Source organism: Rhinichthys klamathensis, unplaced genomic scaffold (assembly GCF_029890125.1).
Source record: "Rhinichthys klamathensis goyatoka isolate OS25496 unplaced genomic scaffold, OSU_Roscu_1.1 h1tg000090l_1, whole genome shotgun sequence".
In the NCBI taxonomy this organism is placed as follows: Eukaryota; Metazoa; Chordata; class Actinopteri; order Cypriniformes; family Leuciscidae; genus Rhinichthys; species Rhinichthys klamathensis.
The window spans coordinates 2,565,365-2,580,445 of record NW_026606629.1 but is presented as its reverse complement, the minus strand read 5'-3'; the positions used below and the strand labels follow the sequence as shown (position 1 = coordinate 2,580,445).

General features: G+C 43.6%; 1 protein-coding gene across 1 annotated transcript; it reads left to right on the top strand.

Moving 5' to 3' along the window:
* The first annotated feature begins 6,212 nt into the window (after window positions 1-6,212).
* Window positions 6,213-8,529, top strand: LOC130085785 (cystathionine beta-synthase-like protein). The gene is made up of 3 exons (XM_056251742.1): window positions 6,213-6,326; window positions 6,662-6,746; window positions 8,370-8,529. The coding sequence occupies exons 1-3, from the start codon at window positions 6,231-6,233 to the stop codon at window positions 8,504-8,506; spliced, it is 318 nt and encodes a 105-aa protein (XP_056107717.1). The 5' UTR covers window positions 6,213-6,230; the 3' UTR covers window positions 8,507-8,529.
* Window positions 8,530-15,081: the final 6,552 nt, after the last annotated feature.

Genomic DNA, 15,081 nt, shown 5'->3' with positions numbered 1-15,081 from the left:
CCGTGAGTAGTGGTTCGGTTGGCGTGGGAAGCTCAAGATATGCTCTCTTATACCCTCTCTCACTGCAGGATGAATGCTATGAGGCCTAAAAAATAAACACCACAACTCATGAACAAGGGAAATATAATAAACTATGCTGGTCTGTTTTGCACAATTGCATTGTTTCTGTGACCATAAATGTATAATTATAAACATTCCTCTAAACTATAGGATTTTGTTTTTCACATACAGTCATTAAAGGGATACTTCAAGATTTAGCATTAAGCTTTGTATCATTAGAAAACCGAATTCTTTTTAGTATTTTCGAATTACAATGCTTTTCTCCCTCATATCCCCCTGAGATGAGAGATTTATGTATTTTTTGTCTGGGAAAAATCCTCCGATGACGCAAAAATTGTCATTGTTTACATGCACATCTTTTGTTTCAATCTAACTGAATTTATTCCGATTTGTGAATCTGAATGTAGTGTTTACATGGATGCTAAACATGTGATTGATTGATGTGTGCATTTTAGCATTGCAATCTGGGAGTTGTTGTCTTTCATCCCCATAAATCAAAAATACATTTTCTGGCTTTTAGAAGGCTCCATTCAAAAATAATTTCACATTTCTACTACATAAATGACCCATTTTAAATACACATTAATCTTTCCAGAGCTGAAGTATCCCTTTAAGATCCACATGTTGTAATGATACAAAGAATAATCATACATTACATTTGCATAGCACTTTATCTCTGATATCGATTTCAAAGTGCAAAAATATGTTTCCTGACTGGGCAACAACAGTGAGCTGAATCCTAACCATTACGGTATGTGCACACTGGCGTTATAGGGTGGCAAGGCACCCAACGCTCTATAATGCCAGCGTCCAGTGCACCATTAGACCAGGGAATGTTGTAGGTGTGACAATGGTGCAGCTTTAAAAACTAACAGGACGAGAGCATGAGGTCCTTCAAGATTTGTTTTTTTTTACTTACCTGTTCTTATGTTTTCCTCTGAAGTCCTCTAATGGAGACCTGACTTTAGCTACCTGCTCTGTTCCCTCAGACTGACTGCCTAACTTTTCTTGAATAACCTTTTCAAAGATAAGTAACTTTAAATAAATATGTTATGGACAATGTATCTAATTAAAATCATGCATGTAATAAAAAGTTAACAAACGGAAAAGGCTAGGCTATATAAAACTTGCCTGTAGGCGACTGTTGGTCAGTTGAAAGACTGACATAAATGTGAGTTTACAAACAGCAAGTCTTTGGCCTCCTTGTTGCACATGGTACTTGAAGGTGTACTTCCTCTTAGTAATCTCAGTGTCAGGCCCACGTGGTCGTCTGCGACTCACCTTGTGCTAGAAGTAAAAAGACATGAAGTAAAAAGACATTTACCATAGCGTAGCAGGCTAGCCGTATTGTAGAGCTGTCAGGTTAAGGTCATTAAGTACGTGAGTAGGCTTTGGTTAGGAGAATGAATAAGCATTTTAGGGCACCAAAGCGCTGTGGTCTGACTGTAATGCACTTGGTGGCCTACTTGATGCTGATCATCCTTCATCCATCCTCACAAAATTTAACATTTACAGTGATCAGGCACATGTGCAGTCTTAGTGAATTGAAGGCATACAGTAGTATTCAATTCACTGGTTATTTCATGGGCCTACATTGTGATGCATTGCATACTGTTGACATGATATGGTCATGAATTGCTTAAGTTAGCCTACCTGCTCCAAACCAGAGAGAATGATAGCCTGCTGCCTCTCATAAGAGACAGCATAAAACTCTGTGAAGAGCTGGAGTTTTCTTTGTTCTGTTAGGCTTGAACACTGCCTGGGATACGTCTCCTTGCACACCTTGCCCTTAACAAAAACAAAGTCACATTAGAGTTTTTTTTGTTACATATAGCTATAGAACACTAGAGCTATTAGCAGCTATTAAGGTTACTACCTATAATATATAACGTAACAGCTTACACAATCAATGCATTTTTTTATTATTACCTTTTATTTATTAAAAAATGAGTAACAAACAAATATAGCATACAATATCACAAAACAAAGTGTTGCATAAATGGTAACATGGGATCCAAAAAGTATATCAAAATATTTTAAACACGTCAATGACTTTTTTATTTCAGAGACATAAAGCAATCAAAGTCTAATTTTCTCAGCTTTCATTTCGACCCATTCATGACTTGATTCGCTAAACAGTCAGAGCTGTATGAACATTAGTAACGTTAGACGCCCAGTAATATGCCCCCTGACTGTAACCAGCTACGTTACAAAGTAACTGGCTAGCCAGACATCAAACGCAGCTATAATGTTTCGATTCATTTATCCTCGGTTATAAGGAGTAGTAGCCTACAGCATTAATTTCGACCCATTCATGAATTGATCCGTTAAACAGAGTGAGCTATATGAATGAACTGTAGTAACGTTAGACGACGCGCAGGAGCCTACACGCCCCTCTGACTGTAACAGTAGCTGCTAAGTTAGATACTTTGTATACGGTTCTTTCACTCACCTCTTTCGGTGGACTTTTTCCTCGTTTTTGCTCTCCTCTCCGGTTCACATATGGTTTCCCAGCATCCCTCAAAGACTTCCTTGCTCTGTCCTTCCATTCATTCATGTTCGCTCTCCTTTTTTTGCCGAGGTTTTGCCGTTTAATGTCCGCAGCGGACATGAAAGCAACCGGCGTCTCCATTTTTCGTTAGTGGACATAAACGGTTTTTCCGCGTGAGACTATTTTAAAATTTAAAATACAGAGTTTTGGTCGCGCGAACACACCCCCAAAGTGATTCTGTATACAAAGTGGCACACATACATTCAAGTCACATGGTTATCTCAATTTTTGTTTTTTTGGACTTATACGGTTGTTCGTCGCATGAACACAGTTGAAGACTGGAAAAATGTTGCCTGGTCTGATGAGTCTCGATTTCTGTTGAGACATTCAGATGTTAGAGTCAGAATTTGGCGTAAACAGAATGAGAACATGGAACCATCATGCCTTGTTACCACTGTGCAGGCTGGTGGTGGTGGTGTAATGGTGTGGGGGATGTTTTCCTGGCACACTTTAGGCCCCTTAGTGCCAATTGGGCATCGTTTAAATGCCACGGCCTACCTGAGCATTGTTTCTGACCATGTCCATCCCTTTATGGCCACCATGTACCCATCCTCTGATGGCTACTTCCACCATGTCACAAAGCTCTAATCATTTCAAATTGGTTTCTTGAACATGACAATGAGTTCACTGTACTAAAATGGCCTCCACAGTCACCAGATCTCAACCCAATAGAGCATCTTTGGGATGTGGTGGAACGGGAGATTCGCATCATGGATGTGCAGCCGACAAATCTGCGGCAACTGTGTGATGCCATCATGTCAATATGGACCAAACTCCCTGAGGAATGCTTCCAGCACCTTGTTGAATCTATGCCACGAAGAATTGAGGCAGTTCTGAAGGCAAAAGGGGGTCCAACCCGTTACTAGCATGGGGTACCTAATAAAGTGGCCGGTGAGTGTATATAGATTCAGCAATCTCACCTCACTCCATTGATAGTTTAGCAGCATCCCTCCACCACCCCATCTCCACACTTCCAGTCCTAAACACTTACATAGGGGGGAGTACTCTGGGTTCGGGCCAAACTCCGAGCTCGGAGCCCTCCCCCCGGACAGCACGCCAAATATTAAATCTTATCCACTCTAATTATATGTAAGTGTGAACTCGTGAATGTTTCATAGTGAGGAGCGGCTCGATCACTTCAGTAAATGGACTCTGTAAATGTGCAAGTGCTGTGAGTTTGGGTAACTCACGCTGTGCATTTGTAAAGCAAAACGCGCCAAAAAATCACATCAACAGTCTTGTAGTCGATCTCAACTCTCCGGTTACTTTATTAAACAAAATGCAAACATTTACATAGTTTAGACGGTGAACATCCAACTTTGTGTGGTAAAAACTGTATGCATCCCCCCACCAAGCCCTCTAATGCCTCGTTTACACGAAGGGAAGACGCAGATATTTCCCTGCGGTTTGGCCTCTCATTTACACGAAAACCCTGTTTTTATCACAGAAAACTATTATTTCTAAAAACTCCGGCCAAAGTGGAGATTTCTGATAACGCCGGTTATGTGTTGCCGTGTCAACTGGGAGAAACGGAGTTTTAGATTCTCAAACATCACATTATGCGCCAGAATATACTTAACGTCATGTGAGCGCCCAGGTTGGCATAGGTATGATGGTGCTCGATGGCGTATTTATGCGGGTTGATGTAAATGACAACTTTTTTGAAAACAATGTTGTGTGCACGATGTTATTACTGAAAAAGGAGGGGGGGGGAGGGGGGGGGAATATTCGTTTCTCTAAATACCCGGCTATGTGTAAATGTGGCCTAAATCTATGTGTAAAACACCAGTTTAAAAACCCCCACCTCCTGACAGCCCGAAATACATATACATTAACACTGGTTCCAACACACCCGCCCCATAATTGTTAGTGTAACTACAATTATCTCTTAAATTATCAAAGGAGCCAAAAAAGGTGTATGTGCATTTCTTCGTTGAAGATCAGTCCTTTATATCTTCAAGCAGTAAGCAGATTTTGGAAACAGGTCTATCCAGTAATCCTGTTTTTGTACAGACCAAACAAATCCCCTTTTGTCAGGATATGTTTGAATGGTTTTTCCTAATGACCAGGAGCAACGTGGAGCAGTTGGATCCATGATGTTTCATCCATTTTTGACGTTCCTGAAGCAATGGGAAATACTCCTTTATTCACCTTTTCCAGAAAAGATCAGATAGATATTGGACTTGTCGCAATCTACATCTGATATACAAGTCACTTTCTTGAAAAAGTCCTGGTGCAAGAAGTGGTTTTGATCTTAACTGTAGGATATTGGGCGTGAGAGCTTCCAAGTCGTTTGGATCATCAGAAAGCTTTGTGATAAAAAGCTATTTTAGTAACATTACATACATGCGCTTTAAAATTAAAATCAGAGTCAAAGACCACACCTAAATTCCTTGCCACTTTACTTGGGTTTAATCCCAGGATATTTAGTTTAGGGATTATTTTTTCTCTCTGTTCTTTTGATCCAATTATCAAAACTTCTGTTTTATCTTGATTGAGTTGTAAGAAATTTTGTGACATCCAATCATTTATGTCTTGGATGCAATATGCAAGTGAATCAATTTGCCCTGCAGTGTCATCCGGAGATACGGCTACATATAACTGTGTATCATCAGCATAACTATGAAAAGAGATACTATGTCTCCTGATGATACGTCCGAGAGGTAACATATATAGATTAAAAAGTAGTGGTCCTAAAATTGATCCCTGAGGAACTCCACAATGTACCTCATAATGTTCAGACAAGGTATTATTAATAGATACTGCAGATGTTCTACCACTAAGATATGATAAAAACCAATTTAAAACGGTTTCAGATAAGCCAACATATTCGCGTAGTCTATTTAAGAGAATCTGGTGATCCACTGTATCAAACGCAGCGCTCAAGTCCAGCAGCACCAGAACTGAAGGCCAATTTCTATCTAAGTTTATTCTTATATCATTTACTACTTTAATAAGAGCGGTCTCTGTGCTATGATGTTTTCTGAAACCCGACTGAAACATCTCTAATTTTGAATGTGTATTTAAGAATATACTTAACTGATTAAAAACTATTTTCTCTAATATTTTACTCAAAAATGCAAGATTTATAATTACTAGGAGTTAAGATATCTGAATTTCCTTTTTTTAGTACAGGTTTCAGAAATGTTGTGTTTGTGTATGTGTGCATATATATGCATAAGCATGTAATTAATTATATATTAATAGTACTTATTCATTTTTATACAATTATTTTTCTAAAATTATAAAAAAAAAAAATTCATTCAGATATTGAAACATTTCATAGTAGAAAAAGTATTTGTCATTATTAATTATTTTAAGTTATTTTCAATAGCTTCATACATTCTGATATCCTGGACATTTGTGTACCCAAGCACTGCTCATTTTGTACGTCTCCCTGATTTGTATCATCAGGTCATTAGAGGCTCCAAGTGTTTCGGACAACGGAGACACGCAAAATGTACAGTGCTGATGTTGTCCAAGACCAAGACTGAGACTTAGAGTGTCATGTTGTTATAAAAAAATAGCAAAATGATCTAACAGATGGAGGAAGAAATAAGTGGAGGAGGGTCTGGCTCAGTCTGCTGTTTGGTTTTCTCCCTGTAGGCAGATTCTGGGCATGGTTACGTTGGGGAACATGCTCTCGTCTGTTCTGGCTGGGAAGGTTAGGCCATCTGATCCCATAAGCAAAGTTCTCTTAAAACAGTTTAAACAGGTAGGCACAAAGATGCAAACACACACACCCCTTTCTGTCATTCTGTACATGCAGAAGAAGGTTCAAGACAAAGTATTCACACAATAAACATAGCCTACAGAAGTGCATGTTGTTCTGGTGTTTTTTTATTTCCCCTCTGGCTCTAAATGAGTGTTGGATGTAATTATGATTGTCTATAATTAAGATTTGGATTTTGATTTCTGAGGCTTGGATGAATAATAAATAATGTGTTAATTGTACATGTCAATTAAATATCAGTACACCGAGTGTTACTTAATAACCAGTAACACAGGTAATGTGATTTCTCAATAGTCAACTTGTCTGTCATGCTGTAGGTGCGCCTAACTGATAACCTGGGCAAACTCTCACGTATCCTGGAGACGGACCATTTTGCCCTTGTTGTGAATGAACAGATTCAGAGTAAGTCTGTTTCAAAATCTTTGTTCCACCTTTTCCCTAAATAATCTGGAATCTCTCCATTTTTAGTCATGAACATTTCAAATGTTTGGGGTGTATACTATGTATAATACTATGCATACAGTATACATATATATGTCACAGTGGTGTTTGGTTTAGTTTGTTCTATTTGGACTTGTCTGCCTGTCATCACGTCACATTTCATCTTCACTGTCATTATCAGGTCAGCTATATCACCTATGTTTAGTCAATCATCGTATCACCTGTGTTTCGTTAATCAGTGTCATCTGTGTTTGCAATTTAAGTTCCTTCTGTTCAGTCAGTCTTGGTCCGTTCTCGGTTGTAAATAGTGTGTGTTGCTGCCTGTTCTGCTGTCCTGTATTTTGATCATAATTAAAACTTGGTGTTGAAAAGACATCTTTTATCTTGTTCTGTCTTCCTGCAACCACCCGTGACAGAAGATCAGACCACAAGAAACAATGCGTTTCGACCTTGAAGGACAGATTCAAAATAGCTCAAAATAGCCACGATCTGTTCAAATACACGGAAGGGTCCTGTCATCTCGCAGTCACCTGCCCCTTGAATGATGAAATCATCAAAGCAGTGTACCGGATTGCGGCAAACTTTTTACATCCCAGAGAGCTCTTAGATATCTCAGGACTGGACTGGAGAGAGGCTTTCTGCAGATGTCTAGAGAGCTTTGTTCCAGTTGAGACCACCCTTCCAGAACATTGTTCCGCCGTCATGGCCATCACCCTTCCAGAGTCTCGTCCCGCCGAGACCACCCTTCCAGAGTCTCATCTTGTCGAGACTACCCTTCCAGAGTCTCGTCCCGCCGAGACCACCCTTTCAGAGTCTCATCTTGTCGAGACTACCCTTCCAGAGTCTTGTCCCCATCGAGATCATCCTTTCAGAGTCTCGTCCCATTCAGACCACCCTTCCAGAGTCTCGTCCCTTTGAGACCACCCTTCCAGGGTCTCGTCCCGTCGAGACCACCCTTCCAGAGTATCGTCCCATCGTGACCGCCCTTCCAGAGCTTCTTCACATCATGCCTGTCAAGCCTGAGCTTCTTCACGTCATGCCTGTCAAGCCTGAGCTTCTTCACGTCATGCCTGTCAAGCCTAAGCTTCTTCAAGTCATTTCTGCCCCGCCTGAGCTTCATGCCACACCTGAGCTCTCATCTCCGGCAACGATGGCCGCCGCCACGCGGTGCTAGTGGTCCCTGGCCAAACCTGAGTCCCATGGAAAGGTCACGATGACCGATCCGCCCTGGCCACCCGACCGGAAGGCTCCGCCCTGGGCGCCCGAGCTGCAGACTCTGCCCTGGCCGCCCAAACGGTAGGCTCCGCCCTGGCCACCCGAACTGAAGGCTCCATCCTGGAGGCCTCTGGTCTGTCCTAACCACGTCCTCATCAGCCTCCAGGATGCCTGCCGGCCCTCCCGCCCTCTTCCTCCTTCCCTCCCTCCCTCCCTCCCTTCCTCCCTCCCTCCCTCCCTCCCTCCCTTTCTCCCTTTTTAATTAACGATAATAACACAGGATCCTGTGCAGATGAAGTACAGTAAATGCAGGCTTTGATGTCATTGCAGTGGATGTCCGCAGTCTTAATTGCAGTTCCTGTCTTACAGATATGAGTGATGGATCCCCCAAGATGAGGCAGATGGTATTTGGGGTCGTGACAGTCATTGACCTGCTGAACTACGTGGCCACACATGAAAGGAGGGAACGCTCGCTGTCCGAGTGCTCTCTGTCTGAAGAGCAGTGAACGATCAAGAGTGTGGGAACACAATGGTGGAGCATTATACTCTCTCTTAATTCAATTCGATTTCAGTTAAAATCAGCTTTATTGGCATGACTTGTACAGTATTGCAAAAGCATTGACCATTACATAAGCAATTAACAAAATAAACAAGAAAATCTCTCTCTCTCTCTCTCTCTTTCCATGTGTGTGCATGGATTGACTGAGTGAGGAGCATGGATGGAGAGTGTAACGGCGTTGTAATGTATATGAGTGTTTGAAAGCTCTTTCTACCCTTTTCTATCTTTAGTAATTGTGCTATATTAACTATATATATATATATTGTAATATTAGTGACAGAAAGGTGGTTCTTTTGGGGGAGTTTTCACTCCCAGTCTGCGTACTGGGAGTATGGTAGCTCCAGGTGCAGAGTTTGGAGTTTCTAACGAGGTGTCATGGTGTGAAAATCTATGTTACTGCCAATATAGAGGAGTGTAGTTTAGCGGTGAGTGCAGTAATTGGAAATGATAATGTTTTATCGGCGTCACAAATGAACAATGCAATTGTTCTGTTTGTTAAGACGATCGAACTGGCGAACTTGTTAGGAGAGAATACACAGATTGGTGGTATTTTACCTCAATGTGTTACCTCTTTGTACGCCTTCAAAGAGAGTGACAGTATCTAATGTACCGTCATTTATTAAGAACGAGGTTCTAGTTGGAATGCTCTCTGGGATGAAAAACTGGTCTCTTCAATAAATATGATTCCAATTAGTCCTCTTTGTTGAAACATGGTCTCTTTCAGGAATTATATATAAATGGTACTGAAAGACAACGTAGAGGAACTTGATATGAATCTTAATTTTCGTAATGAGGAATATATCCTATGCCACAACAAATACAAGCTTTGGTTGCGGTGAAAATGTACACCTTATTCGTGGATGGGTGCTGCCTGTGCAATTCTTCGAAGTATTGAAGGCTTAGGATTGGACAGGATTTTGGTTGGACCCTCAAAGATTAAAACTGTGTGATTCTCCTTCGTCAGCTCACTATGACGCGAGTCAGAAGTGATTCTGACGAATGGGGACTGCTTGCGAGAGCCTATCTACCTCGAGTGTAACTAAACGAGCCAATGCACATTGGCATGCGATAATTGCACCAGCTGCTGTGCATCGTGGTCGCAAGCATATAATGAGCAGGAGGTGCCTCGCATCCTTGTCTTTCGCTTCAGAGCCAGACGGTGAATGCTGTTCCTGCTCTGCAATCTTATCTGAGAGTGTTTTATCTTCAAAAGACAAGTCTGCTTCTTCAGGAGAATGCCTCAGGAGTTCTCTCAGGAGAGCATGACCACATCGGCACGTTGTTCGTCTCCCCTTTCTCGTAAAGGCTTGAGCCGCTCAGCGTGCTGTGTGCCGTCGAGCTGCCGGCTGACAGTGCAGGTTGTCACGGCAGCCCAGCGTGCGTCGTTCTGCGCTCTAGATGCGCGGTCGAGACTCAAGTGCCTCAAACGAGGTGGAGTCCCTTTGCCTATTCCCCAATCTAGTTCCTCTTCTGGTGGCCACCAGAAAAGGGCTACTTTGGCCAATAGCACTGGTGATCTGAAGATTACAGTGAGCGTTCCCCGACGAGACAACCTCCTCGGGCCACTCACTCCTCTAGCGCATCACAGACTGTATTTGTGGGTGGTTTATGCTCTCTTATGAGTCGGCACGTTGTTTGTCTTGCCTTTCTCACGAGGGCTTGAGCACTCAGCGTGCCGTGTGCCATCAAAGTTGATGGCAGCTGTCTCGCATGCCTGGCAGCTTTCGGATGGGATTACTGGTCCTTCTCATGAGGGACCAAGCATTTCATTCGGGACACCATGGGAGGACAGGATGTCGATCACTGCATCTGAGAGAGGGCTGTTACACTCTGGAAATGAAGATGATGCTGAGTTCCCACTCGAATGGTGTGTGTGTGCTCATGCTGAATGAGATTCAGACTTGACAGCCACACTTTCCCGGGCTACTCTGGGGGTGCAGTGCGACGCATAATTGCCTTGCCCCACCCCCGTGCCGGCCCGGATGTGTGTGAAAAACTTTGGCAGTATGGAAGCATATTGGCGCCAATATGGCAAGCCAAATATGCCAAAATCTGCAGAAAAAGTTTTTTCCTCTCTCACTACCCTTGGTGGTGGGGTGGCTTTGCTAATGGCAGACCTACTCTTTCCTGGATGTGATGGTCTGGGGAAGGCCAAAACACGCAATGCACGAGGGTAGTTCTGAGTCGGGGTTGAGCTGTGCATAGTGACTGACCGTGGTTTAAGTCACAGTGCTGGCCCTCGGTCAGACGATGTCCACACTGGTGGTCCAGAAGCACCCCAGGGCTAAACCTTTCAGAGGTGCGAGACATCGCCAACGCTCGCTTTCTCGATGCTCCCATCTCACGAGGTGGCCTTTTTCGGTGACACTGTTGGAGACTGTACCCAGCGGTTCTCCACAGTTGAGAAGCAGGCTGAAGTAAACCAAGAGTTTGTCCCCATGTGCTACCAGAGTCACTCGTGGGCTACCGCTCAGTCTGTTTGTCACCAAGGGCATCAGTCCCCTGCAAAAAAAAAAAAAAAAAAATCCATCACAGCCAGCTCTACTGTGACGTCGAGCTTTCACAGGAAACCTGCGCCACCTGTCTCAGCAGCCCAAAATCAGCTGCTCTTCCCTGGTGGAGGACCGGGCGGAGAATCTTTTGTTTATTTAAATTCTGTTCCGCAGCTGACGTCTCAGTCAGCGGTACCCAAATTCTCAGTAAGAAGAGAATTGCCACTCCCATCCCCCTCTTTCGCCAGCGGGCAGCAGTGTGCGGTTCGGGGATGCTACCAGGCCTTCCAACGCACCCTCTGCCTCAACCAGGAACCAGGTAGTGTTGCACAGCACACTCAGACTTTGGGCCGCTTCAGTGCCTCCCGAGTCGAGTCCCTGTGTTCCACCTCACTTCTCCACCCCGGGTACGTCCGTGGTCCCATTGGTCCTGCTTGCACAGTGTCTGGGAGCCTGGCTAGCGCCACCAGCCCGTCTCACTGGCTCATCCGTACCATCAGAATCGGCTATGCGATTTAGTTTGCTCGGCGCCCTCCCAAGTTCAGGGGCATCCACTTCACCTCCGTGTGGAGCAGCAATGCCACTGTCTTGTGGGCAGAGATCTGTCCTACTGGCGAAGGACATGATCGAGCCGGTCCCTCCAGCCGACATGAAGACAGGGTTCTACAGCCCCAACTTCATTGTACCCAAGAAAGGCACAAAGGTTACGGCCAATCTTGGACCTGCGAACCTTTAATCAGGCCCTGCACAAGATGCTCCGTTCAAGATGCTCACACAGAAACACATTTTCAAATGCATCCGTCCCCAAGATTGGTTTGCAGCGATCGACCTGAAGGATGCCTACTTTCATGTCTCAATTCTTCCTCGACACAGACCAGACCGGACGGGCATATCAGTACAAAGTCCTACCATTCGGGCTGTCCCTGTCGCCCGTTCATATTATGAACTATCTCGACGACTGGCTGATTCTGGCTCAGTCTCGGGATCAGTTGTGCGAACACAGGGATATGGTGCTCTGTCACCTCAGCCCGTTGGGGCTTCGGGTCAACTGGGACAAGAGCAAACTCTCCCCTGTGCAGAGGATCTCTTATCTCGGTATGGAGTTGGACTCGGTCAACCAGACAGCGCGACTCACAGAGGAGCGCGTCCAGTTAGTGTTAAACTGCTTGAATACAATCAAGAGCAGGACAGCGGTCCCACTGAAACTTTGTCAGAGGCTCCTGGGGCATATGGCATCCGCAGCCGCAGTAACGCCACTCGGTTGCTTCATATGAGACCGCTTCAGGACTGTCTTCACTGCTGAGTCCGGAGATGGCCTCCAACCTTCAGCCCGTGGTTGTACCCTTCGTTTCTACGGGCAGGTGTTCCCATAGAACAAGTGTCCAGACATGCTGGGGTCTTCACAGATAGGCTGCCACCGGCTGGGGGGCCACGTACAACGGGCATGCAGTTTCAGGTTTCAATTGCCTCGAGTTGCTAACAGTACGCCTTAGGCTGGGCCGCCTCAAAGGGCCGCTACATGGCAAACACGTACTGGTCTGTACGGACAGCACTGCGACCATTGCATACATCAACCATCAAGGTGGTCTACGCTCCCGCCGCATGTCGCAACTTGCCCACCATCTCCTATGGAGTCAGAAGCATCTGAGGTCGCTCCGTGCCATTCACATCCCTGGCGTGCTCAATCGTGGAGCCGACGAGCTCTCATGACAGCCTACGCTTCCGGGAGAGTAACGTCTCCATCCCCAAGTGGTCCAGCTGAAATGGGACTTCTTCGGACCCTCTCAGATAGATCTGTTTGCCTCTCCAGACTCGACCCATTGCCAGTTATTTTATTCATTGACTGAGGGGATCCTCAACACGGATGCACTGGCGCACAGCTGGCCCGGGGCTTACGCAAGTATGCATTTCCCCCAGTGAGCCTTCTCGCACAGACCCTGTGCAAAGTCAGGGAGAACGAGGAGCAGGTCTTGTTAGTTGCACCGTATTGGCCCAACCGGACCTGTTTCCCCGAACTCATGCTCCTCGTGACAGCACCTCCTTGGCCCATTCCTCTGAGGAAGGACCTGCTTTCTCAGAGACAGGGCACTGTATGGCACCCGCGTCCAGACCTCTGCAATCTCCATGTCTGGTCCCTGAACGGGACACGGATGTTCTAGGTGACCTACCCCAGACCTACCCTCCCTTCTGCCAGAGCCCCCTCAACGAGGCGCCTCTATGCTCTGAAGTGGAACCTCAACAAACGTGAGTCCCCTCGCCACAGTTGCTAACCTTCCGCTGTATGGCCGAGTCACAGGTCCGTCTCCTCAGCGGAAAAACAAGGATGCGAGGCACCTAATAATACTGCTCTAATGCAGCATATAATGCTGCTCATTATATGCTTGCACCGCGATGCACAACAGCTGGTGAAATTATCGCATGCCAATGTGCATTGGCTCATTTAGTTACACTCGAAGTAGATAGGATCTCCTGCAAGCGATCCCCGTCAGAATCACTATCACTTCTGACTCACGTCTCCGTTCCCTCCTCAGGGAACGAGGGTTACCATATGTAACTGAGACGTTTTTTATCATAACCTGTTCAAAGTCTCGTCTTTAAGACAAATAGGTAAAGTAATACTTCCCTGTTCTGGCTACCACAGGAGCCATTTATCATTGGCACACAATTGCAATTATCATGTGAGGCGATTTATGCCACACGAAAAGAAAAAGTTGAGCAAAATGTTTGTAAAAGTTTAGCCCAAGTTGTTTTTGGGAAATGAGTAAAATCTAGGATTTTGTACTAGATACACTCAAAAGCCTATAAATCCTAAACAAAAACTCAGAACTTCACGAAAATTGGTGGGCATATGTGACATAACATAGTAAACAAGCATGCAAAGTTTTATGGAGATCGGACCATAGATTGTGCTATAACTGTTAAAAAGCTTTAAAATGCATGTATTTCATATGGTAAATTGCCTGTATTGGCTGTAAATGGTCTTTTCCATCTATGATGTCAGTGGTTAAATGCTTGCTAAATAAAACGTAATGTGTTTAACCCTTGTGTTCTGTTCGAATTCTGTGTACTCCCCTTATGGACCGGGTCAAATTGACCCTAATTGGATTCAATACAATTCCTCAAAAATCACACTATGAAAAACAACAAAGATTTAGATACAAACTGTAAACTTTTAATATCAGCATTTGTCAAACATTACAAAAACATTATATCTGAAAATATGATTTATGAAAATGTTTTTAAAACATTTTTTAAAACAGTTTTGTTTTGACAAAATTGGAAAATAAACAGTATACTGATTTTTTTGCATATATATATATATATATATATATATATATTTTACATTTTATGCTTTGAACATCGTAACTGAACAAAAAAAAATTGCTGTATAATGAAAAATTTTCATTTTACTAAGTTAACTTTCCCTAGTTTCCTAAGACCTATTTTCCTAGTTTCATTATTCACTCGCTGGGAAGTGAGAAACCAAACATAACAAAAACATACATCAAATAAATGTTTTTTATTTATTTTTTTGGCTCTGTGAAGCTGCCTTTGAAAATCCTACATAAAAGTTTTGGTTAAAAGCTAGGTATTTTAAATATTTTGAATATTGAAATGAGAGCTTATTTTACTATCTGTGTCTGACAAAGATTTTCATCTGTAATTTGCAAATAATTCTGAACACTGTAATTTTACCTTTGTCAAGTGTGTTTGGTTAGGGTTAGAGCACTTTTAGATGCACTTGCAAGTTAGAACTGGAGTTGAAGTGCCCTGACATACAGAAAATAAATGTTTTTATTTTGTGTCTGTACAGTTGCTTTTGAATGGCTGCCTATGAGGGTCAAATTGACCCGCGAACATCACGAACGTAACAGTAATTTTGTTTGTATATGTCAAAACACATCAGCATGTTGAAACTTTGCATGCATGTTCATCATGATAAATGAGAAAAAGTCACAAAATATCAAGAAAAAAAACAAAGGTTAACCAGTATTTCCAACAACTTGAAAATCGAAACGGGTCAAATTGA